Here is a 26,574-nt window from a genome sequence, read left to right as displayed (position 1 = left end):
TGGTGCCTCAGCAGTACCCTGGATTAATGGTTTTGTTTCCCACTGGAGAAGTTCTTCAGTGCTGAGGAAGAATGTGTCTAACGAAGGTGAGTTCATTAGTGCCGTTGGACTCTTTCACACCCAGTGCTGGAGCCCCACACTGCTCTGGGGGGTAGGAGGGAAAGCTGTGACCTCAGGATAATGGTTTGGTACACTGCCTGTCTGTCTGTCCATCCAGTATAGAGGATCTATTCCATTGGTGCTCTGACTATCTGAGCATGTTGTGGTTGGGTTTGGCATTGCAAATTAAACTCCCATTGACCCCACGGCCCCCCTGGGTGCAGGACTGGGTCCTCACCTCCATGCCACGGGTACGGGATCCCCAGCTCATGTCAAGTCAGGCAGAAGCAGAAGCCCGTGTGGGAGAAATGCCTGACAAAAAGGCTGCTAATATTGAGAAAACAGAGCAGAATAATAAAAAGCACGCTTTACTCTTTACCAAAACACTTTATTAAATATTCTTTTTTTTTTTAACTAACAGAGAAGATGAGCGGAGCTGTGAGCAGGCAGTGCTGGGCAGAGCTGGCTCCTCTCGGGAGGAATCGCGTCGGTAATGAGACACACGTTTTGTTTCCAGTGACCCCATCGCCCGTCTCGCTGCTAATGATCTTTGTAAAAGAGAAAGAAAAGAAAGGGCCTTTACTCACTAGCACAAACAATCCAGATAGATGTTTTCCTAAGCAACAGTCTTGTGCAGATTGTGGTGGATGCTGGCTGCCTTTACACTGGGAAGGGGCTGCCTCGCAGTGCGTCTGCCCTGCCTTGGCTGAGGATGGGGCTCTGGTTGGCAGGACGTGGCTCCGTGGTGTCACACAGTGATGTCCTGTCACCTGGCGAGGTCCTGATGGGGTGACAGTGTGGGTCAGGGGGATCCCGTTTGGTTTGGGCCAGCGATTCAGCAGCTTGGGGTCTCCAAAACCACACGGTCCTGCACCCGCTGCTGCTCCATGGCACCCTGGTGACATCATTTCAAAGGGAACAAAGCACGCTGCTCTGAGAACCAGGTAAAAATAACGTGTTCTTATTCAGCATCTGTGCTCCCTGCGTGTGCTTGGAGTCTGTTTTGCTGACAGCAGTGACAAAGAGCAGGACCTCGGGCTCTGCCTGGTGCAAACAAGGACAGTGGGCTGATGTCCATCCGTGCCATCAGCAGAGCACGCACCAAGCTGCCCTCGGCTCTGCCTTCCCAAATTCACTGGCAGGAGCTGGGCTGTGGCTTTGTGGCTTTGTCACATTCTGTCTGCAGAATCTGTGTTATCTGTTTGAGAATGCACAAGGAAACAAGAAGCTCAGCTTTCTTTCCAATCCCAAGAGCAATTTTGAGAGTGAACCATCATCACAGAGAAACCAGCGCGTTTCATGCATGTGTATCTCAAAGGTCTTTTCTGATCTCAGTGGCTCTGTGATTCCTGTAGTGACCCACGTGGATCTGCAGGACACTGGAATTGCATTGGCACAGTGATGCCTTTGTGGCTTTCCAAGGCAGTGGCAAGCTGCAGTCTCTCTCCATCTCCTCTTTCCTTTCTGCAGCCTGGACCAAGCACCACTGCGAGGTTTCTGTTGCTCGTATCCCCGTGAAGCATGGACTGACAGACTGGAGTGAGATCCCTTGGTTCCATCATAATCCTAGAATCATTTGAGTTGGAAGAGGCCTCAAAAAGCCATCTGGTCCAACTCCCTGCACTGAACAGGGACACAGCTAGGTCAGGGTGCTCAGCGCCTGTGTCATGAGCCATGCTGATGTAACAAGGGAATCCCTGGAGCTGGTGGGTGCTGGGATCCTTTGACTCCCTGGATCCAACAGAGAATTCAATTTCCATGCTGGCTTCCCCAATGGAACGGGGTGGGACGTGTCATCTCTGAGCTCACAGACAGAATTATTGGCCGAGTTACTTATTGATTTTCTAATCATTTTCAGACACAGCCCCCCATCCTGTGTCACTGCCAAGGCAGATCACAAATTGAACTGCAGCTGAATTGATGTGGGATTGATTAAAACTCTCCGTAATTATTGGTTCTCTGCTGCCCAAGCCAGACAAATCAATGTCAGCAATAGTAGATATGGTCCTTTATAAAAGCCCAGAACACACAGAGCAAGTGCTGTTTTTGTAAGGAGCACAGGGAGGCCAGGTTGGTGCACACAGTGTTTTTCTGGGTAGTTCTGACTCTCTCAGCCTGTGGGCAAGAGCAGAGAGGCACCCAAATGGGCTCTGGAGTTCTCAGTTCTAACAGCAGGGTATCCTGACTGCAAATCCTTTGCTTGGTGGACAGGCAGACCTGCAGGAAGTTTCCTTGTGCCAGCTGCTCTCCATCCACTGTTTTCTGCTGGAGCTGTTGATATCCTGCAGGAGAAAACTCCCAGCCCTGGGGCTGGTTCTCACCCCCTGCATTGTGCCTGCTTGGTTTGCTTGCTGCCTCCATTTCCTTGTCCCCAAAGAGGAGCACAGCTTTCTGTCCCCAGGGAGCCCCATTAGCAGCTGCTGGATGGCCAGGATGGGGACGGATGCAGGGATGCTTTCGTTTGCACATTTCCTGCTGAGCTATTAGCATGCCATAATTAATGCATATTAGGATGCACAATTACAAACAGTAGCCAAGCATGATTGCTAGTGATTAAAAGCAGAACAGGGACATCCCAAGGGGTCTCCTTGAGCAGAGCAGGGTGAGGTAGGGAGGGCCCTGCATGACCCACTAACCCAGTCCCAGGGAAAGAGCCATGGCTTTGCCCTGTGGGCTGGGCAGGGTGCAGAGCTCAGCCTGCTGACTTCAGCTCCTGGCAGCTCCCATCAGCATCCCTGAGGGCACCCCAGGAAGTGCTGTATCACACACCTGGCTTGGGAACAGGAACACTGCTATGGTGCCACGTGTCCTGGTGGAGATGCTCCCCTGCCAGTTTGCACAGCTCTCGTTGTACCCTGGGGCCGCAGATGCAGGGGAGCCTGCAGTAGATAAGTATGATGTACACGGAGTCACAACCACACTTATCTCGATCTTGCTTCCCAGGCAGCTCAGCAGCAAAAAGCACAGATTGTTCTGAGTATCCTCTCCTCCTTCATATTTATTCCGTGTATGCAGCCAGACAGCTTCCTGCTCCCAGCTTTTTGGGAGCGATGCGGGTGTTCAGAGGGGACAGGAGCTGCCTCCTTCTCCCCAAAGCACTTCCCCCACACCCTGTGCCAGCAGATTGCTACCACTGGCCCCTTCCCATGAGAGCAAACACGGGGTGCAGGGGCTCCTGAACTTTTATTAATATGTACAGCGTTTTGCTCACATGGAAAATTGATTTTCTTTTTTAAGCACAAAGCATAGTGGTTTTATAACCTTTCTTCTGCTTGACAGAGGCCATTTATAACCTGCCTTCATCACTACCTGTACGAGCTCCAGTCTAACTCATCTTCAAGAAATTCCATAATGCATTTTTAATTGCGAGCTGTTCCTCGGCAAGATTTATGTATTTTCTCAAGGATTGGCCTTTTTGTTGTTGTTTGTGCTTCCGCACGTTTGGTGAGAAGGGATAAATAACGGGAGCGGAGCAGAAGAGTGCTTTAATCTGGGTGACAATTTATTGATAGCATTTGCTGCCTGCTGGCTTTTATCTTCTGGGACAAGGAAAGCCAGCTGGAGAGCTGAAATTGAAACTCAGAGCCGGGTCCCTGCTTGTGTGAACCAGCACTCCTGAGTCACTGGGGCTGCTGTCCCGTCCTCCCCGCTCCTCCATCGCAGAGCAGTTATGGCCACACCACACGAACACGGGGATCTGGGGGTAACATCACTGTGTCCCCTCTCCCCGCAGTGCCCCGAGGACCTGCGGCCCATGAAGGATGGCACCGGCTGCTACGATTACTCCAAAGGCATCGACTGCTCCGACGGCTTCAACGGCGGCTGTGAGCAGCTCTGCCTGCAGCAGACCCTCCCCCTGCCCCACGACCCCTCCTCCAGCACCATCTTCATGTTCTGCGGGTGAGTCCTCCCCCCTCCACGCTCCCATGCGGGTGCTCTCAGGAGGTGGATGCCCAGCAGGAGGGCTCCTTGCAGAGCTCACTTCCATTGGGCACCTGCTCTGCCTGAGGGAAAAGCAAACACAGGCGATGGCAGCGGGGTGAGCAGATGCACCCCGCTCTGCTGATGGTACGGTTGGATCTGTGACTCACTGCAGACGTACTCAGAAATTGTACATTGCGTGTTGCAGGGGAGGGGGGGGAAGGTGGAGGATTCGTTTTCTTTCTTTCTTTCCTTTTTTTTTTTTTTCCCCCCTGCTCTTGTGACTGTCTTAAAATAGAGCTTCATCCCTGATTTTGGCCGCGATCCTATAATCCTACACAACGTAGCGTTTGCTCTCAGGAAAATCTCCCCTGCTGCAGGATGCTCTGAAGGCAGCGTGGTGCTTAGCAGCCTTCCCTCTGCATGGCCCCAGCAGCTGCCATCCATCAGCCACAGCATCTCGTCCCACCTGGGGCTGTGCATCCATCCCTGTGCCAACACCTGGCAGCGGCCTCGTCCCTGTCTTCATGGGAGGGATTGGGGTGAAGGAGGGGGAAAAGGGTCTCACGGAAAGGAGTTTCTCATGGGAGAGTGGGACAGAAGCACAGAGAGGAATGGGAAAGTGATGGTGACCTGTGGGTGCAGCACAGCTCCCTGAGGAGGAGCTGGCCATGTCAAAAAGCTGCTGTTTGGCTGTTCTCCGCCCCCCCATCCCTTCATTTTTCTCTTTTATTATTATTATTGTTTGGTATCACGCAGCAGCTGAGTCACCAGCAGAAAGCACGTTGCCTCTGTCGTGCCTGAGAGGGGGCTGGAAAGCCATATGGGCACCACTTCTGCCGGGTCAGGGAGCCTGAGTGCAGGACAGGGCCTCTGTCTGAGCCCACAGCGGGCGCCAGGGCAGAGCTGGCACTTCAGACATCTGTCCCCAAGGGCAGAGATCTTTTCCCTTGGTTTTGCACAATCCCTGCTCAAGGCAGGTATCTGTAGTTGAATCACATTGCCCCTCAGTTTCCCTCACTGCGGGAGGTGAGTGCCTGCCTTACCCACATGGTGCTTGACAGCAGGAACAAGGAACAAGGGAGCAGCCACGCTAGAGCTGTGTCCTTGCAGGAGGGCACTGATGTGAGGAAAAAGGGGAAGCAGCTCCAGATTGGGCTTTGCTCTTGGCTGGGGAGCATCGGAGCACTGTAGCTGCATCAGAGGGCACTGGGGGCTGTGGGAAGGAGTGATGTGCTCAGCTCTGCTCGGCAGCATGGAGTGATTCCCAGGGGCTGAGGTTGAGATCCAGGTCAGGGATCCAGGCTTGGGGTCTGGTTGAGGTCAGGGTCCCTCTGATGCAGCTCATGGTCTTGCAGGTGTGTGGAGGAGTACAAGCTGGCCCCTGATGGCAAGTCCTGCCTCATGCTGTCCGACATCTGCGAGGGCCCCAAGTGCCTGAAGTCGGATGCCAAGTTCAACGACACACTCTTTGGGGAGATGCTGCACGGCTACAACAACAGGAGCCAACACGTCAACCAGGGCCAGGTGTTCCAGATGACTTTCAGGTACGGCCCCACTCTGCTTCTCATCCAGGGGAATACCAAGGTGGGCAGATGGGACCAAGGTCTGGTGGTGCAGGGGCAGCAGCTCTGACTGATTGGCCAGCAGATATTTGGGGAAGAGAGCACAAGGGCAGCAGGCTTGCATGGTTTTCCTGTTTGTTCATTCTTCCTGCATAGGATTTCCCTGTGCTGGTGGATGTCCCTTTGGCCGAGTGCTTTGATGGACTTTTCTCTGCCTTGTTGTCCCATGAGTGTTGATATATTCCATCTTCACCACATCCTGCAATGAGTTCTGCCATGTAATCACACGTGCCATGAAAAAGAATTGCCTTATGGGAGTGAATTCTGGGAGAAGCTGTGGCAGTGGCTTAACAAGAAACAGCACTGACAAAGTGAAGTGAGATGAGTGTCGCGTATCACGGGGTGTCCTCAGGCAGTATCTCTCACTGCCCCTGGGGGACTTCAAGAATGGTGGAGATGTGGCACTGAGGGACACGGTCAGTGCCATGGTGGGGTGGGTTGGGGTTGGACTTGGGCATCTCAGAGGTCTTTTTGAACCTTTATGGTTCTGTGATCCTGGGTGTCGGGAGAGCAGAGAAGGGCTTCCATGTGTTTTTTTTCACTTCTACTGAATGTAGTCACATTTTGAGTGGGTGCAAACCTAAGTGGACCTATCATAGCACTTGTGCTGAGCAGTGTCAGGGGAGGACTCAGCTGGGAGCGCTCAGCCCATATTCTGCCCAGACCTCACTCTTGTGCAGCATCTGCAGCACACCAAGGTTTTTGTCCTTATTCGGGCACTGAGACCTCGATGCTGCCTGTGATTTCAACTGAGTTGTGGGTGCTTACTGCCTCTGGCCTTGCTGCTTTGCTGGGTACTTCTTTGCCTGCTGAGTGTGAAAGCCTTCCTAGCTATGAATTCACACTGAACTCTGCCCTTTTGCTCCGGGGATGGCAGATGAATTACGGGCTCCACCAGCAGCGAGGCGTGCAGAAAGCGGCAGCCAGCAGAGTGCTGGGAGCCAACAGAGCTGCAGCCTTTGCTGGAAGTGAGAATTGACAGCACGCGAAGGCAATTTTCCCTGCAGGCTCCTCTCTGCTTTCTCTCCCTCTCTCGTGCTGCAGGTCTGTGGGTCCTTCAGAGCAGAGATCCGTAGAGCTGAAATGTTTCATGAGCTCCAAGGTCGAGCGGGTGTGAGGGGTCCATAAGCTTCCCAAATCGGGGAGCTGCCCAGCTCAGATGGGGCACCCCAACCCCAGCCCTGTGGCTCTAACATACAGGTTTCCTGGTCAGAAAGGGCTCTTGGAGACTCATCCTCGTTTCTGAGGCCACAAGTTTTGCTTCCAAAGGGCTTCCAGCACTCTGGGGGCAATGAGCAGGGCTCACCTCCCTGCACGTCTGCATCCCTCCACAGCCCGGCGTGCTGGAGGGCTCTGCGGTAGGAGCACCATTACATCATCCCCTAACAAGGGAAGAGAAGGAGGTTAATGGAGAAGAAATTATTAACTAAAAGATGTAATTTGCCTCTGATTTTCATAGATATTCAAGAACCTCTCTGAGCATTAAGACACCAGCTGTTAGAGAAGCCCTTAATTTGGTGCATTTGAAACATAGCAGGAAGCTGCCTAATACCAGGGATTAAAAGCCTGTTTCTGCAAAGTAGGAGCAAGAACCTGCTATCAGAACAAGGGGCTGAGTATTTTAGAGGGATTTATAACCGCCGGGATCCTTTAGCTATGCAGATGTGACAGTTCTCTGAATGGCGTCTGCTTCCCATGTTGCTCCATCTTCAGTGTCTTTAATAAATAGGATATTCTGGATCCGCCTGGCCTGTCAGCGTGGTGCTGGGAGGGAGCCTTTGTGCTGGAGGTAGCGGTGCCTCTCGCAGAGTGTCCTGAGCAATGCCTCTCGAGTTACAGCAGCACTTCCACCCCATCGGGGCTGGGTGGTCCCTCGGCCACCCAACAGCCTGCAGAGATCATAGAAGCACAGAATGGCTTGGGTTGGATGGGACTGTACAGATCACTGCGATCCAGATGCCAAGCTGGGGGAGCGCCGCTGGCGGTTGTTTTGCCTATAGTGGATTGAGTTGCTCAGCAGACTTGTTGGAGAAGCAGGAGTAGAGGTTTCTGCTTGGAGGAGTTCTCCACATCGCTGCTGCTGTTGCTGTTTTATTGCAGGCACTTCTGTTTTCTGGGCACCCTTTTCTATTTTTAGCATTTCCTTCTCTTTGGCCAAGTGCTGTGCAGTGTTCATAACTACACGGGATCAGAGCTGATCTATTCCAGTCACACCTCTGGGTTTAGCCGGTAGCTCAGCACTGGCTCCAACTCACTAAAGATGAGATTAGAGCGATTTTCCCCCCTTTGCCTCCCAACAGGGCAGAGCCTGAACTCCACACGGTACCCAAATCACCGGGGGACGATTTTCCAAATGGATTGTTTGTTACTTCCTTATCTGCTTGGTGCCATCTCTTTGCCACAGGGGAATAGAGATTTCTGTTTAAGAGATGTTTGCAGTTTCAGACTGTTGCTTTTATGCCATTAATATGTAGAAAACCCAAATTACTACCCGCAGAGCAAGCTTTGCTTGCTAGCTTATTGCTGCATGGCAAATGGGATGCTGGAGCCCACGCGCCTTGCCCTGCTCCCTGCCTGTTGCAGCTTCTGGCTCTTGCCCCAGAGCATCACCCTGCAAAGCAGGGAGCAGCTCCTGTCCACCTGTCGTGCCATGGGGGTCCCCCAATGAGCCCTCCTAAGCTTTGATGCATTGAAGTTCCTAGATGATGGGGCAGAGAAGTGACTGAAATGGCTCCAGGGAGGAGAAGGGCACACATTTGGTGGCTGCAGTGGGGAGAGGATTGGTGGCGATGCTCCCTTGCTGCAAAACAAAATCCTAAACACTGAGTGCTTTCACATTTTCATAGCCAGGGAGGGTGGCTGTAGGGGATGCAGGGCTGCTGGGCCAAGCTGTGCCATGCCAACCAGCTTCCTGCAACTCCATTCCCTCTGCAAACCCAACCGTGTAGCCTACAGGAATCCTGCATGGAAAACAGAGTTCACTTTCTCACTGCTCTGGAGAAGGGAGAGAGAACCACAATGTGCCCCAAGGTGGCAGGGACACGAAGGGCTGGCTGGGGGCTGCAGAGAGATGGGTGCCCATGTGTGTGTGTGCTGCTGCAGAGCCTCACTGCTGCTGCCAGGCAGCACGCCGGGTCACTGAACCGATGCAGAGAATTGTCGTAATATTAATGGGAGTTTGGCAAGTTAACTTTAAATCCATCGCTCCTTCCTCTCTCCACTTCTGAGCCTTTAATAAGCCAGCAGGGTGTGCTGGCAGCCACAACACAAGCTGCGTTTGGAGACATCCCCGACCCAGGGCTCACCCAGTGCCCACCCATGGGTGCTGTGGGACCAGGCAGGCACACACAGCACCATGGCCATGCAGAGACTGTGCTGGCACGGCCCTTTGGGAGCACCTGGCAACCCCAGCGAGGCCATCCTGCTGCCCTGCAGCACCACAGACATTAAGTGTATAACTAGTTAAATTAACGCTATTGATTTCTTTTCCTCCTCTTCGAAACCTCGGAGTGCAGCAGTTATAATTGTGCTGTTTATTATTCCCGTGCTGGCACGCTGTGTGCCAGGCAGTGCCTGCGAGCTGTGTTTACCCATTACCCTTCAGGCCGGGATAACGGATAGATCTCTTTTCCAGTGGCTGCCTCCCATTTCATTCCTCTTTTTATTATTTGTTGCCGCAATTCCATTACCTGTTCACACTCTGAAGCCTGAGACATGCTGGTTGGAAGCAACGATGCCTCCTGCCTCCAAGGCAGGTTAATGCCTCAGGCCTCGCTCCTATGGAGCTGAACCACGCCGTGCCAACCGGAGCGGGCAGCGGGGCTGTAGGGCTTCGGCAGCTTTGCGAGGCTGAGGTGGGATGCAGTGCTCTGTTCTGTGCCCCACTGCCTGCTCCCAGGGTGCAGTGATGAGGGTTGGAACAGGGAGCGGTGGGCTCAGTTTCCCTGGGGGTATTGCAGAACCACGGAGCTGTGGCACTGAGGGATGTGTGGGGTGGTGGGATGGGCTGGGGTTGGATTTGGGGATCTGAGAGATCTTTTCCATCCTTACTGGCTCTGTGATTCTGTGCCTGGGAGCCACTGCAGGAGCATCCCTGCCTATCACTGTGTGCTGCCACGTGTGGTGGCATTGCTACCCCCACTGGGCTCTTTTATTTTCCACCCCTCACCCTACTGGCCAAATCCCAGCTGCTTTCCTGTGCCTATCAATCCCTTTTCAGAGCTTGTAATGGTTGCACATAGACAAATATTACGTATTTTGAGTGCGTCTGCACTCAAAAGGATAAGCACTGAGATTTAGTCAAGTTCAAGATGTAAATGACTAATGCAATTAGCACAGCACCCCATCAGTTAGCTTACTATTGCATCCTGTGTGCATCAGCCCCACTCCATTTCCAAGTTTGCATCCCACAGAGCAGAAGAACAGATTGTGCTGCTCGGAGCTGGTGTTTCCAGCAGTCTGCAGCCACATGCTTTCACATGGGGTTGTTAGCATTTTTTTATTATTGTGGCAAAACAAAAGCCAGCCTCGTGCAAATGATAGCCTATGGACAACGCAGGGGGCTGGGCAGGAGGGAGCAAATTGTTTTTAAACAATACTGATTGAGATGTCAGCAATAGGTGTGGCTTGTGTACTGCTGGTTTTCAGACTCATTCTGTGCCTGGTGGGAATGGGGCTTGAGCAGTGGGGTGGATCAACTTTGGGGAGCGTGGGCACGGCTGACGCAGCTCCTGCTGTCACGTTGCCTCTCTGGGCATGTCCCTGAGCTGCTCTGCTGCGTCCCACCAGTAGCAGCTTAACCCAGCACAGTGCCTGTCTGCTGTTTGGCCATTGCTGGTGGAGCTGCAGCTCATGCCTGGCTGCCATCAGAGATGCCAATCCCGAGGGGTGCCAGGGAGCTGCTGCCATCCCGCTCCCCTCGGCCCTGCAGCACGTCTGTGTCTGTGCAGATGTTTGTATTATCTGCAGCCGATGAAAATATTCATTATCTTGTTAGCTGCTGTGGCGAAGGAAGTTCGGATTTGCATTTTCACAGCTAATCACGCAGCGCAGAGCAGAGCCTGTCACCCACCAGCAGCACTAATTGGGCAGGAGCCCTCCTGCTGCCCCTGCCCACGGGGAGCACGGCCAGCGCAGCTCCAGGAGAGGGGCTGGAAGTAGGCTGTGTGCTGGGAGGGTTCTCAGTGCGGAGCTGTGGATGAGGAAAGGGTCAGAATGGGAGAGAAGGGGCACAAACCCATACGGGAGGGAATCGACCCCAGGGCACCCTCCTGGTGCTGGCACTGCCATCCTGAGCTGCTGCAGCACCCGGAGCTCCCCTCACACAGGTTGGTGGGGAGCAGCCCTGGAGATGGCCTCGCTGACCTGTTGACTTTCCCATTGCTGACTTTTATGACGCTAATTATGGTTGGTGTTATTGCATACTTAATCTGCTTTCTTAAGAGATGGGGTGGAGATTGGTTTTACAATAATAACAGCTCAGATTCATAGAGTGCAGTGCGTCCCAGGGGGTCCTTGCTGGCTTTATAGCCTTACAGCAGTGCAGAGAGGAATCACTCCTCTTCCCTGCTCTGACACAGGACACAGCTGCTCCTGGGTGTGGGGCAGCTGCACAGCTTTGAGCTGTGATAGCTGAGGCTCCCAGCACACTGTGTGCAGCTCCTTGGCAGCCATGAATGAGGCACATCCAAGAGCAGGCTCCTGCTTGCACCATGGACACTGCTGCAGCTGCACCTCTACTCTTCATCAGTGCCAGCACAACACTGGAGCTTTCCCACCCAGGGGCTACATCAGCCCACTGTGGCTCCTGGCTGCAGGCAATGCACGCAGCAGCATGGGGACATTTGAGTTGAGCCAAGCTGAGCCATGCCTGCTTTCTGCCAGCAGCATAGTGGACCCAGCTCCTCATCCCCAGCCTCCAGCGATGCTTATGTGTGTGAATGAAGCCTCCCGTGGGCTGCTGAGCTCTATAACCGTTTCCTGGAGGCAGGAGCTCGGGGTATTTGTGCCATCTCATTGCCCCAGTGTGGATTGGAGAAGCTGTGGAAGCACCTGTTGCATGCAGAGCAGCACAAAGCACAGCTCTATGCATGCACCCCAGTGCTGCAGCATTACCGGAGGGCAGCAGCAAGCAGCTGGCAGGTGTGACAGCACTGCCATTTGTCATTAGGTGTGATGGCACACAGAGGAGCTGGGAGGAGGGAAGAGGTGCTCCCAGAGCCTGGTGCAGGGCTGTGCTGTGTCCTTGTGCATTGCTCTGGGAAGATGAGGCACAAAACCTGACCCAAGAAGCACGTTGTTTCATGGCTTCACTAATTAACTTTGCATACAGCGATGCAACTTTGCAGACACAGTGGCAAATTTCAGCTCATTAACCATATGGCCTCAGCTGCCTGGTGGAGCCAGGCAGAAACTGTTTTGGGCCACATCCTGCACTCAGGGCTGCCCCACAGGGATGGGGCTCCTGTGGGCACCAGGACTGGCCCCACACATGGATCTGTGCTGGCACACAGCAGCCGTTGCATGGAGGGAACACGGGCGACTGAACAGCACTGAAATGCCTTTGTCAGAGTGCCAACATATGCAGTGCATGGTGATATTACAGCCCTGCCGCTGCCTGTGGCTGTTTTTCCTCTGCTTCTAATGACTAATAGAGAGAAGACGAAACAATTTCTATTAGTTTCTCCCACGCTGCAGTGGGTTTCTTATTTTCCAAACCTCATTAGGGTTTGTAATACCGCGGTGGTAGTCAAGAGCAGTCCGAGTCACCCTAGGGCAAAAGAAGAGCTGAAGAGATAGGATGTGCAGCCGGGGCTCAGCGCTGCTCCTGGCTCACATCCAGGGGCCCTTCTGATTCCTTTCCAAACACTTACGCCTTATCTCCATCTTAAAGGTTAATGATGAAGCTTAGGAGAAAAAAATGCTTAAGATCAATTGTTATAGAAATGGATGTGTGCACTGGGCAGAGAGCTGGGGCTGCATTCACATTGGAAAGGCTGGAAGGCAGTGTGTGTGGTTCCTGGCAGGCTGTAGCAGTGTGGGGCTGTGCCTTTCGGGGGCTCTGACCCCAATCCTGCAGGCACTGCATGTGCACTGGGCACCTGCCTCGCGCCGGCTCCTTGGGAAGTCCCAGCGTGCAGTCCTGGCTCTTGTGAAGTCAGTGGGAGTTCTGTTATTTGTTGCCTCGTTACAAATAAGCCTAATGAAAGCAGCAGGCTTGGAGCTGCTTGAGCAACACTCAGGAGATGATTGCAAACAGCGCCCAAACCAAACGGCGGGAGGGGAGCTGCGAGGCGTGCAAACCCCAGCTGATGGCACTGCCTCCCCATGCTGCTGCAGGATGGCTGTCTGTCCGTCTGTCTGACTGCACGACACCTTCCCACCCAACTCAGTGAGCCACAACTGGCTGAGCAAGGTCAGCCCTGCAGCTGTGAGCCACGGCCGATCCCATGGAGCAGCAGATCCATGGAGCAGAACATCCTCCCATCAGCCCTCTGCCAATGGGCTTCTTCTTCATCAGCCACAGCAGCTTTGGACATCCCCAGGACCTTCCCATCAAGTGAGGGTAGCGATGAGTTTGGCACCAATGGGACCTCCAGGCCCTGCCACCGGGCTGCTGTGCAGCAGGACAGGCACTCTGCTGCTTTTCTCCAGGCCGGGGATGTGTCCACTTTTCCTCACTGCCTTCTCACTCAAACACTTGAAGCCTCTTGCAGGAAATCACCTTCAAACAAAGGTTAAGCACTGGGAATTTCAAACCCGATGGGAATCATCCGTATATTAGTTGTGAAAAATAGAGCTTTTGCATGGCAATGTTCTTCCAGCCCCGGTTCCATCATTAAGGCATAAATCCAGCTTTGTAGACCTTCGCTCTGCCTGCTCTATAGGCACAACGCGTTGCTGTGGGAACCACAACTTCCCGAATTCGTTTTCACTCCGCGCCGTTTCAGCACGTCCCCAACAGGAGCTCCAGTGGGAGAAAGATCCACAGCATTCTGCGAGGGCTCACCCCCAGGAGATGCGTTGTAGTGAATAAATAAATAGCTGTGTAATGGGGAGCAAGGGGGAGAGTGGGTGGAGGAGGGGAATAATAGGAGGTGAGCAACGGGCGGTGCTGGGTGTGAGGATGTGGGTGCTGGTGGTGGGGTCTGGGGGTTGTGCATGGGGGATTTGCAGTTTTGGAAGTGGTGGGCAGCAGGGAGCTGTGCCCTGTGCTGCTGCACTTCTCCATGCCTGGCAGTGGGATGGCAGTGGGCGCTGCTGCTGGTTTGTGGTGTCGTCACCTATCGTGGGGTCACTAGGCCTGAGGAGGGGACTGGTGGGTGTTCAGACAGTTTGGGGCCACCTGGAGGAGGATGGGGTTCAGGTGGCTGCAGTGCAGGAGAGATGTGATGCTGCTTGGCATGGGTAGTGTGGAGAATCCATGTCATGGACCAACAGCAGCACTAATGCAGCCACAGGGCTTGGCTTACCGTGAAGTGATGTCAGTGTTCTTGTATTCCTCAAGCCCCACATGTGGACATCATTTGTTGCTTGCTATGTCTAGGTGCCCACGTGCCTGCCACAGTCCTTGCTGGTCCCAGTCTCCCACAGGATGGTTGTGTGGCTCCAAGAGGATGCTGCAAGGCAGAGCATGGTGCTGAGCACAGCACTGTGCCTGAGGACGAGGAGCACCACGTGTGCCTACCAGCATCCAGGAGCGTGCTGCATTCCCAGTGCTTCGTGATTTACCTCCTTGCAGCACCTCGATTTAAATGCTAATTCTCCCCGTGCTGAAAGGCGAAGCAGCTGGTGTGTGGTGTTGGGTGGTTATTGTGCACGCTGTGCGGCCAGGAAGGATGGCAGTGTGAGGACAGTTGTCTGCACTCCCCCAGCCCCACTGGCCAAGTTTGGGAATTAGAGGAAAGCCCCAGGCCAGGCAAAGCCTCCTTGGTCTCCACTGTGTCCCATCTCGTTAATGGGAGTGGGGGCTCACTGGCATAATGAGCTGCATTTGGACAGCACTGGGCATGGTTTATAAATCATCACTGGTGCCTGAGGTCAGGGAGAAATGTGGGGAGATTTACGGCGTGCTTACCTTCCCCAGAGTGGCTGTGGAAACACGGCACCCTCGTGTCTGTCTCATAGCAACTCCATAGATCATACTTTGTGCAATTACAAGGAGCCCTTTCCGACCATCCCTGGATCAAGCTGGGCTCTGGTGAGCTCACAGCTGCTCCAGAACTCTTCTCTGAAGGGATGTTGGCTCAAAAGCTGTCATCGAGCAGCCTCAGATCCACTGCACCCTCGCTGTGCCATTGCAGGCCAGAACGAAGCAAGATGAACAAATTCTCATTGCAGGGGAAGGCATCCTCCCCAACTTCCATAGCAGAGCTGTGCAAAAAGCACAGTCCTCTCATCATTGCTGTGCTGAACATAGCCACCCTGGATGATAATGTGATTAACATTAGTAGCTCTGCTGGCTTAGATAAGGGTAATTAAATCTCATGCTTCAGGGCATCAGCTAATCACTCGCAGGGTCATTTTAATTTATAACTTTTCTTTTTTTTTGCCCTTTCCTGAATTTATTTACCCATCCACCACGATGCGCTGTGTGCATCCTCTGTCAGCTCCTCAGCATGTGGCTGCTCTGGGACCTGGGGGCCGTGGCCACATCCAAGACAGGCAGAGAACCCTGGCTGCCCCCAGGTATGCTGCAGATCCGTGGGACCCTGTGGGATGCCCTTGGTCCCTCTGTTGGCTTCCCGCTGGCTGTGTGATAAGTGCTGTAGGGCTGCAGCTCTACATTGCACTGTATCTCAGATTTATGGCGTGATCTTGGGGCTGTTGTTTAAGGTCAGGTTCCCCCCAAAAATCCCCAGTGCATGTGTGCATTTTCAGAAGGGCAGGAGGACACAGATGCAGCAGGGAAGCACGCTGGGCTGCATGCTTGGGGAATTGGGGCAGCGAGGTAGAAACATTTATCTCTGCAGTGACTCAGGATCTGTCAGTTGCCCCAGTGCATCTCCCTTGCAGGAGTGCTGTGAGCTGATGCCTTGGGTCAGTGTGCATTCCTGAGCAGTAGTGGTGTGAGGTGCTGGAGGCAGGACGAGAGGCAGGAGGATGCTGCAGGGACCTGGGAGCAGCTCAGTGTGCTGCTTCTTCCCCTGATCCCACTGGAATACACAGGGCTTGGTGGGCATCTGCGGGCCCAGAGGGCACGAGCACAGCGCTGCTGCATCCCTCCCAGCTCTCCCCTGTGGTTCTGACAGAGCCCAGAGCATCGTGGTTATGCTCCATGCTTCCAGTGGGTGCAGAAACTGTTGGTCTGTGCATGGAGGGCGAGGGTAACCGCAGGGTTATTAATAAAGAAGAGAGGAAGAGGAGCTGCAGTCCTCTGCCGGCTGCTGGCCCTCAGCACACTGCCCGGCTTGCTGCGGTCAGAGAGTGCTTTTGGCTGTTCCCCCCTCAGCTCTCCCCAGCACGGTGGGTGAGGTGGCAGCACGGTGGCTCTGCCCTGCCTGCCGTCACCCAGCGTGGTCACAGCGGTGGCACACGGCAGGATGTGTGCAGTGGTGCTGAGCTGCACCCCGGGAGAGAAGCAGCTTTGGGTCAGGGAGGGAGCAGATGCAGAGAAGTGCCGTTGCACTGCTGAAATTTGGGCTCTGAACACTGCTGTGAGCATGTGCACACCCACGTCTGTATGCACAGGACCCACTTGCACTTGGCCCTTGTTTTTCCCCAACCTTTCGACTGCAGAGCAGTTAAAGCAAATGGCATTACAGCAAGCAGCACTGCAGAGCACGGCTTTTTGGTAAATACCTTTTTGCAGAGGCGTCAGCAGTGACCAGCAGCTGTGCATACAGATGGGCCTCGCACTGCTTGCACTGCTCCTGCTCCTCAGCACAGCCCCTGCCCCCACTGGGACAGTGTCCCCCATGTCCCCTCCTCCCTGTGCAACACACAGGGCTGGGCACACCTCTGCTGCCTGTCCCTTGCTGTCACTTGTGGGTCACACGCTGTCACACTGCAGGCTGAGCTGTGTCCCACACGTAGCATGTCTTCTCTCCCAGGTGTAGAGAATGCACTGGGATTGCAGTTCCCCATTTGCATTGCTCAGGGCTTAACACAGCAAATCACTGCTCTGCCACTGGGGATCCCCTGTGTGATCAATGGGAGATTGTGAGTGCACGTGTGAGCAAGAGGTTTTTCCCTGCAGACAAATAAAACACTTTTTTTCCCTGGCAGTGACTGCAGTGAAGCTCCTGAGATTCCATCAGGTGCTGGAAGCTTTGAGATGTGGGGTGGGGAGGTGCATCCCCTGCTCTCCTCCTACATCCCTGTGTGCTGTTCTGGCTGCATCCAACCTGCAGCAGTCGGGAGGTTCCAGGAGGTGCTGCACCAGTGCCATACCAGCACCTGTGGAGATGGACATGTCCCTCCAAGCAGGATGTCAGAGCATCCCTTGAGTGTGGATGGGTGCAGGAGGGTTGGGTTGGGCTGGTAGGGGCCAAAGCCGGAGCTGATGGGAGGAAATCAGCTCAGAGAGAGGGCAGGCAGTGCCAGCCTGAGGGCTGACCTGGTTCTGCAGGAACCTCCTCGTTTTGTTGTGGCTCTGGGAGGATGCAGAGCCTCCTGGCCTATATTCTGTCTCTAAGATCAATATTGAACATCTCCCCTCCTGCGTTCCCTACGCAAGTGCAGGCTTTGCCAGGAGGGGCTCGTCTCGCAGCCCTGTCTGCTCACCATTTCAAATAATTTCTGTGCTATAGTTGTTCTAGAAACAATTCATTAGGGGCCTATTATACAATGTTACACCTGCTAAGGTTAGGAAAGATCCCACAAATGGTGAATTTGCAGCCTGAGCTGCGCTCTTTGGCTTTTTCTGGCATCTGCCTGTACATTGACTTTTTTGTGACCATGCTCCCTGGAGCAGAGCCGTGCCCGTGGCACTGCTGGGTGACCAGCACAAAGCTGCACATGATGAGACGTGAGCAAATGAGGCTGCTTTCCTCTCAACACTGCCTGCCATCCCTCCCACAGCACACTTTGGGAATCCAGGCCAAAAGCAGCAGGCAGGTCCCCAGGCTGGCGGCGGTTCTGCTGTAAGCAGATAGCTGCAGCTCTGGGGAGCTCGTTAAGCATCACCTCGCAGCCTGCAGATGGGGCAGAGAGAAAACCTCATCCTTGCTAGGACTGCTCCCAGGAACCCACCTGGAGGTGTCCCTCGGCCGTGCCGCCCGGCCGCAGCCTGCATCCTTGCTTTGCAGTTGTCTTTTTCTCTCCGCAGGGAGAACAACTTCATCAAGGACTTCCCGCAGCTGGCTGATGGGCTGCTGGTCATCCCGCTGCCCGTGGAGGAGCAGTGCCGTGGGGTGCTGTCTGAGCCCCTGCCCGACCTCCAGCTCCTCACTGGTAAGAGCCCGGCCCTGTGGCCAAAGCGCGTTCTCCCACAGTTGGCCGTGGGGGCTGAACGCCAGCTGTTCCTTTGCAGGAGACATCAAGTATGACGAGGCGATGGGTTACCCCATGGTGCAGCACTGGCGGGTCAGGAGCAACCTGTACCGCGTGAAGCTCAGCTCCATCACCCTCTCTTCAGGTGAGAGATGCTCAGCACACAGGAGATAGAGAATCATAGGACCGTTCGGGTTGGAAACTCCACCAGCACCACCATGCCCAGCCATCAGCCTACCCTGCTGAGTCCCATCAGCAACATTACGTACCTCCAGGGATGAGGACCCCACAGCGGCCCTGGGCGGTGACCTGCTTCATTTTGGCAGAAGGGAAACTGAGACAGGGAGGTGGGCACTTGGTTGCACACAGGGCTGGAGGCAGAGCCAGCATGAGCTGCTGAGCCTCGCCGTGGGGGGATTCCTGTGAGCACGTGTATACACACATCTGTGACAAAAAGCACATTTGTGGTTTTACAGGGACCCAAACTGTTTGTGAATGCAGGTCCTGTCGTGCAGGGAGTGGCAGATGAGGAAGGGGCAGGCGGGAGGATCCTGCAGCCGTCAAAACATTTCACTTCCACGTTTTTATAACTACACGTTTTGTTTCAGAGATGCTGAAACGTTTTGTTGTGACCTGAAATGTTTTGCTTTTTCATTTCAAAACAGCATTTTTTATTTAAGAAATCAACCTATTTTTAAGTGGGGAAAAAAAAAAAAAAGAAGATCTAGCACAGCCAGGCTGCACAGCCCCAGAACGAAGCAGCCTGCTTGGAGCTGAACAAAGTCTTTGGGGTCAGCTCACAATGAATTGTTCCAGCTTTTTCCTTCCACCACCCTTCTCCTTCAATCAACCAGCCAGGCAGATAACCTCGTTTGGGTGACAGATGCAACATATTTTCTTGCAGTGTTTTCAGTTCCACCATTGAAGCACAGCAGCAATAGGGGCCCTCTCCAGCAGTGCCTCTGTGATCTGTGGGCTCTGCAGAGCAGTCAGGGTGGTGTCACTGCTCTGGGAATGTCCCAGGTGTCTGCATGGCTTTGCAGGAGGTATTGCCTTGGTGCAAAGCTGCCACAGCCCACTCCACGGATCCCTGGGCTGTCCCCAGCTTTTCTAAGCCTAATGAATGGTCATACGGGGTGTTTGTGCTGGGGGTGACCTGCTGTGCCCTCTGTGATAAGTCCATCTTTGCATCAAGGCAACATCTGTGGTTATGGTCTGGCAAAGGCCATGCACATCCCTGGGGAGAGCACTGCCCCACGTCCCTGCATCCCTCAGGATGGCCTGGGCTCACAGGAGGGTTTGTGTGTACACACATGCATCCTTGGAATCTGCTTGAGAAATCACTTGGGGAGAGGACTTGGGGAGAGGACTGCAGGATGGCAGAGCCTCAGCCCTGTTAAGCCACAGGTTGTGCATTGTAGCAGCTGATGCAAACCACAGCAGAGCAAGGGGGAACATGTCTGCGCCCTGTGGGGGCTGTGTGCTGCAGTTTCCCTGTTCATCCCATGCTTTGCTCCTGCAGGCTTCGCCAACATCCTGAAGATCCTGAGCAAGGACAGCAGCCGGGAGGAGCTGCTCTCCTTCATCCAGCAGTTTGGCTCCCACTACATCGCTGAGGCTCTGTACGGCTCCGAGTTCAGCTGCACCATCCACTTCCCCAGCAAGAAGGTGCAGCAGCAGCTGTGGCTCCAGTACCAGAAAGGTGAGGAGGGCAGTGCCCTGAGCGCCGCGTGTTTCCATTGCTCCTCACCATGGTTCACCCCCAGCCCTGCTGCCGTGCCCCGAGCCGGGGGTGCGGGTGGGTTTATGGAGATGTGACATAATTGAGCTGTCTGAGAATAGCTTCGTTTTATTGCTTGTGACAATGACAGTCTTTAAGGAAGTGTATTAAATCAATAGCAGACTCATTGTGCTACACTATAAATAATGAGACACATCATTAAACAGGGCAATAAACTTCAGGACTTTGAAGTAATACAATTAGGTTATGTTTATAAAAACTCCCTTATCGCTGTAGCCTTCCATTTGCCAATCCATCTCCCTCCTCCAGGGAGCTCGGGATATTCCAGATGTTTTTCTCTTGAAAATGTCTGCAGTGCTCCTTAGGGCATGCTGCAGGGCTCAGGAGCTGACAGGTGCTTCCATCACTTCCATCTCTTGCATTGCATCCATCCCATCCTGTGTGCTGCTGTGGTCAGTGCAATCCAGCTCCTGCAGTGCGTTCTGGTTCATTTTCCCTCTGTCTTCCCAGCGCAGCACTCCTGGAAGCGTGTTTGTAACATCCTGTACTCATTTGTTTTGTTTTTAAAGAGTGATAAAAGGAGTTTGCTAAAGCAATGCCCCCGTTTAGCAGGAAGGAGCATTGCGGAGGTGTGCTGCTGATGTGGTGATGCGCTCAGACACGCTCAGCCCTCTGCAGATGTATCCATGGGGAAAGGATCCCAAGCAGCTCCTGTTCCAAATCCTGAAGGATGCAGGGGGGATGGAGGACAGTCCTGTTCTGCATCTGAGTGTTTAATCTCTGGCTGTGCTGTGTAATTTAGGTACTAGGTGTTGGCACTGATGTTCTTTGTGCACGGCTCTGTCTGTGACATGGGGCTTTGGCAGCCAGCAGGATTGGTGGGATTCATCTCTGGGGTCTTTGCTACAGTGGAAGAAACAAGTTCTGTGATTGGCTGCTTGGGGATGCTCAGGGCTCTTGCAGAGGTACCAGGGATGCTGCTCCATGGGCAGAGCATCACGAGGAGCCCAGGGCTCTCTCCTGGAGAAACACCAGTGAAGGGGCAGAGCTCGCCACTGATGGAAGATGGATTTGATCCTCAGCTTCTCCCCTGATTTGTCCTCATTTTAGCAGTGTTGTAGGGAGGATCTGGATAAACAGCCCCAGCTAGATGGTTCTGGATGCAGTCTCAGCTCAGAAACAGCTCTGTCCTGCCGTTCTCCCACTGCTCCTTCCAGCACTGCTCCAAGTGTGTGTGCATATCATCTCCCATAGGTACGACAGCAAGGCCAGGGTGAGGGCCTCCCAAAGCCTCCCCCCTCCCAAAGCAGGGGGAGAGGAGAGGCTTGAACTAATTGAAACGGCCCCAAATATGATCAGAATGCATGCTGTGGCATGCTCACAGCATCGTACTGAATTATTTTAATACTGTAATCAACTTCACAAATCAACTCGTGGGCCTTAGGAAGAAGCTGCTACCAGGAAAGAACATGATCAGTGTGTTGAGACCTCATGGAAAACACGGCCAGTGACATGGCTTAGCATCTGGGCATCCATTTCTGCAGCCATGTGGAGGAGAAAGGGATGCAGCTCTTGTGGGGCTAGCAGAAGGTTTGTGTCCTTGGGACAAGCAAGCTGCAGGTGCTGCCAGTATTTGTGGGCTGCTCTACCTGTGGAAATAGGGACAGTATTCAAGCAGACCGAAAGGAAGCTTCCTCCTGGAGCAGTGGGAGCAGCCTGGGGACAGGGATGGGGACAGAGATGGTGAGGGTGGCACCACACTGCCCTACGTGGGGTGATTTGTGGGGATTCCTGGATGGCAGAGCCCTGTTCTGCTGTGGAGCTGCCTGCCACGTCCAAAGGCATGCAGGAGTGAATCCTGCAAACATGAGAGGTGGGGAGGCCGGGCTGCTGGCTCAGCCCCTGCTCAGACAAATGCAGACACTTCCCCAGGCTCTCCTCTAGGAACTGTGTGAGCAAAGCAAACCAAACCCAAATTTCATTTCATGCTGAGCGATTAAAATCCTGTTTTCAGGGCTTGTTTGCTTGGGCTCTGTGCAGTCAAGCAGTGCTTTGGCTCAGCAGAGGGGCTTCCAAGCAGGGACCTGCAGATCGACCTGGCCATCGATCTGTGCCATGGGAGCCTGCATCCGTTTTTCCTGTCAGTGAAGGCAGTGCTTAGTCCTGACGGTACCTCATTAAGTTCTCACCAGTTGTGAGAACATCTTCATTTGGCAGCTGAGGCCAATGTGACAACCCAGTCCATCCCCTGTTGTGTTTGATTGGGCCAGGTCTGCCTGGGATGGGACAAACCAGCTTCACAGAAGCCCCATAGTGCTGTGCTTGCGGTCTGGCTAATGTGGGGTGCTGACAGTGCAGTGCTCTGGCTGGGGCTGAGCAGTGCTTGCACAGTGTTGGGGCTTTCCTGTTCCCTATGAGCAGTCTGGGGCTAGGCAAGAGGCTGGGAGGGGAGATTTCGGTTAGATTTCAGAGCAAATGCCTTACTGAGAGGGCAGTGAGGCCCTGGCACTGCTGCCCAGAGCTGTGTGTGCCATCCCTGGAGGTGCCCAAAGCTGTGGATGGGGACCTGGGCAACCTGAGCTGGGGGCAGGCAGCCCATGGCAGGGGTGGTGCTGGGAGCTGTAAGATCCTTTCCAAACTAACCATTTTATGGTTCTGTAATTCTCTGAGTGCACAACCAAGCCCAGTAATGTCACACTCAGCAATAAAACTGGAGGTAGAGCAATCACAGAGACACCATCCCAAAGTGCACAGAGGAGAGGGGCTGCACTCGTGGGGCTGCTTTGTTCACCAACACACATGTTGCACAGAACTGCTTGCTCCCTGGCTGGATGAGGAGCAGAGCTTGGCAAGGAAAAGGACATAGCTGCTCCAGCAGCACCATCTGACAGCCCCAGTGGGATTTCCTGAGCGTCGTTCTCCTTGCTCTCTTGCTCCTACTGCGATACACAAAGTGCAGAACAAATGTCTGTGAGTGCTCTGGCACTTAGAGAAAATGGAGACGTTATCAGCCGTAATGCAGAGGGTCTCGTCTTGTCAGGCATTTGAATGACAACTCTTTTCCTTCTCACCTTGCAGCCTTGAGCTGAGCCTCAGCGTGGGAGATGTGTGTTCTCCAGCTGGGAAGAGCTCACCTCTCCCGTGCCATAGGGATCTGGGAGCGGGGCTGAGGTGCCTGGGGTGTGCATGGGCACAGATGAAGAGGTTTTCAGTACCAGAGTGTTACACTGCTGTGTAAGGACTGAGAGATGCTCCCTCTCGGCAGCTGATGGCTCACTAACGCAGGAGGGGCTGTGCTGACAGCTGCTGTCACATTCACTAAGGCCTCCTGACCATCCATCACCCTCTGCTCGCTTATCTCCCTCGGATCATGTGTCTCTGGATGTGTTTCCCTGTAAGAGGTTACAGATTTCATGCTTTCTTGTGAACTGAGCAGTTTAGACAGGGATCTTCATGAAGCATAATAAGGCATAGGATGCAGCCTAAGGGTCTGCTGGAATAGCAGTCGTATCCTTCAGAGCACGGTCTGTGGGTCCCTCCTGTTTCTGCATGCTCTGAATCCTTCATCCCTTCAGGTCTGGTACTGCCATGAACTGTCCATGGGAATCTTTAGCTTTTAGTTCCTACACACAATCAGGTGCATGAAGAAAGGTGAGTTTTGCACCTATTAAAGGTGGTAATGGCCTTCCCTTATACTGCTTGGTCAGAAGTAAAGCACTTTGAATTGCCCAATCCTTGAGATAAGCTCCTACAAACCACCACTCCGTTACCTTTATAACACTCTCCCAGCTTGTGGTTTAGATCATTATGTTTATTTCAAACCCTCAGATTTTGACATTTTGCTCAGAGGAGGAAAAAACAATCTAGCTGGTTGCCATGAAATTTAGTTTAGACTAAAGTCTGTGCTGTGACTCAGTCTGCTAAGCGACCTTATGCACTGCTCATTGTAATCCAAAATTACCAGGCGAGTAATTAGTTGTGCAAAATGAAATAACTTAAAATCCTCACATGGAGTAATGACCCAGAAAAATCACTTCAGCTATACAATGGAAACAACTCAAAGCATCTGGCTGGAGTTTTGCTTTTGTAGCTCTGTCCCCTTTGATTAAGAAGCACTCTTCCACTCGTCCCTGTTCGAAACCGTGGCTGTCGGCCGCTGCCCAGACCAAATGTTACAGCACACATAAGCTGTAACTGATAAACTGGCAGCCCGTCGCTGTTTAAAGAGCTGCTCCGTATCTGAGATGAACACGGGCAATAACAGCCTCTCCCCAGATCAGCAGCTGTGCTGCGTGGCAGGGGGGAGCCTGCATGTGCTGGTGACACATGGAGGTCTTTGAAAGCTGAGTACAACACTGCTTTGCTCCCCTTTGGCTCCATGTGAACGCAGACCTGTTGCAGTGTTTATCACCACCAGTGAGCTGTGAGCTCTCCTCCTGACCCCTGTGAATGAGCTGCCTCTAAAGCCGTGCACTGCTGAGGCAGAAAGTGCAGGAGCACCGCTGCCGTTGGATGGGAGAAACTCCAGGCCTTGTTTATGGGGTGGGAGGAGAAGTGTTAGATGAAGTTACGTGAGGGCTGCTCAAGAGATCAGATCTGTCCTCCCCACTGTGACGGCGCAGGAGGGGTCGAGCAGCCATTGTGTTAGCGAGGCTCATTCCCACCAGCCATGAAACACAATTCTGCCACCAAAGGGAGAAGACAAAGTGCTTTTAATAACAAAATGAGCTGTCTGCAATGCACTGTTAATTGGATCAATTTTTCCTTTATTAAAAACTGAACACATACGTACAACCAGACAAGTTCTTTCTCCAGGTAGAGAGCAGAAGCAAAACTATTTCATCACAAACCTTAATTGCCCCGTTTCATCTCATCTGGCAAACGATCACAGCATCACACTGGGGGCACCACAGCAAGAAATACAGCTCTGCAGCATCAACTTCACAGTCAGCCGGGTTGTGGCAGGGAAAGGGCTAAGGACAACAGATTTCCTTTTTCCCTTCCTGAAACCACAGAAACCAGAAGAGCTGCAGACAGAACACAGCCAGGCAGCCCTCGCCCTGCCTTGTCCCACCAGTGCATGGCACAGCAGTGTTATTTTTCCAGTCTCTGAGCAAGCAGCAGATGACAAATGCTTTGTTTGAGCTACGTGCCCAGTAACAGACCGGGGTAAACAACAGCTCAGCCCATTTGCTGGACAAGCTTTTATGTTCCTTTAAGCACACCAGGAAACATTCTTGCTGGCAGCGTGATGTTTATTGCAAAAAAAAAAAATTCCATTGGAACAGAAAGTGACAGAGGTACATATTATCATAGATAATATTGCTTCAATTATTCAGGTCCACAGTAGCTTCCTGCTTGGAGCAGTTCTTAGAAACAGGAGAGATGTTTAAAAGAGATCAGTAGGAGAGGAACTGACATTACCATAATACTGGAAAAAATGCCTTGAGTTACAGTGTAATTAACTGCAGAAGGTGCCAGTAATAGTAGTCATCTCCCAAAAACATACATGCAAGATGAGATCAGCTCCCCAAATTGCTGTTACATACCTCAGGCAACTGCCCCCTCCCATCCAGAAAGAGAAGCAGGGAATGTAAATAGTTGTGTGCATATCGACAGCCTCAGCAAATACACAGAGCAGTGCAGGAGGGAGGGGGGTTCAATTCCCTTGGGCTCCTTTAGTGTCTTCCATCATCTGCCCTGCTAATCATCCCCTCTTAGCTCCTACCTTCTTCTCAAAGATCTTTCTACAGTGCATCACAGTGAGAAGAACGGGATGCTGTCCTGCTCTTTGGGCAGCTCCATCACACACTTGGGCTCCTGCTGTGTGCTGTGGCTGAGCACAACAGGGAGAGGGAAAAAACAAGTTCTGCCAAAGGGTTCTGCTCCCAGAGCTGCTTCTGGAAACCCCATTGCTGCCCTGCAACAGGCTGGAGCAGCAGCTGCTCTGAAGGCTGTTTTCCTTCCCTGCTTCACCAGGGAAAAGTATATGAGAGAGTAAAAAAAAAAATCACCTGTTGCATACATGTTGTAGGACAAGCAGCAAACAATTTGCTGTCGCATGGCAGCCACCATAAAATCAGCTTTTATATTGTCTGCCATGGCCCCAAATTTGCAACTATGTTGTTGATAGCAACAAATAAATGCACTGCAGCGTAACTATTATCTGTGGCAGATTAACATGCTACCACTGTGCCCGATTTGAATGCGTCCTTCCTTCAATAAACTATTCCAGGCAAGCAGCACCACACTGAGGTACACATTTATCAGTGAGGAGAGCAGCACTGTGGGGGCTTGGTTCACACAGCTGCAGTTTTGTGCTTCATTTGGCCCAAAGCCGTGATGAACACGAACTCTGGTGCCTGCTGGTGCCATAAAAAAGCTGAGGAATGTCGTGATTTGCTGTGCAAGGAGAAAAAGGCAACGCACCAATGGATGTGCTTTGGAGTGCTAAAAGAATTAAAATGAAGCAATCCCCCCCACCCTCATCGTGGGATACAAAGTGCAGACACGTGGAAACCTGTTTGCAAAGGTGACGATCCGGAATGCAGGTAGTGAGGTGCAGGTGAGCACAGAGTTGTGCATGATCTCATTTACTCCCACCTCCCAGTCTTCTTCCCCCAGCCTTTCCCTCCCCCCAGATGAAGGTAGCAGACACACCTCCCAAAGACAGTTCCCAAGACACATTTAATAACAGCACGCTTCTGAATATCAACAGATTTCCCCTGATTTTTTCCTCCAACCCCCACCCTTCTC

General features: G+C 53.0%; 1 protein-coding gene across 1 annotated transcript in view; it reads left to right on the top strand.

The window, feature by feature from the left end:
• Positions 1-26,574, top strand: part of ASTN2 (astrotactin 2) — a 257,225-nt gene that overhangs the window by 135,566 nt on the left and 95,085 nt on the right. The window contains exons 12-16 of the mRNA XM_042830923.1: positions 3,833-3,999; positions 5,379-5,567; positions 17,914-18,038; positions 18,118-18,222; positions 19,600-19,779. Of these exons, the coding sequence (XP_042686857.1) occupies positions 3,833-3,999; positions 5,379-5,567; positions 17,914-18,038; positions 18,118-18,222; positions 19,600-19,779 (766 nt within the window). The remainder of the gene's footprint in view (positions 1-3,832; positions 4,000-5,378; positions 5,568-17,913; positions 18,039-18,117; positions 18,223-19,599; positions 19,780-26,574) is intronic.

This window comes from Centrocercus urophasianus, unplaced genomic scaffold (genome assembly GCF_019232065.1).
Source record: "Centrocercus urophasianus isolate 14NV4802_14NV808 unplaced genomic scaffold, USGS_Curo_1.0 seq_34, whole genome shotgun sequence".
Classification (NCBI taxonomy): domain Eukaryota; kingdom Metazoa; phylum Chordata; class Aves; order Galliformes; family Phasianidae; genus Centrocercus; species Centrocercus urophasianus.
Note: the sequence above shows the minus strand (reverse complement) of the source record. Positions and strands in the feature narration are given on the sequence as shown.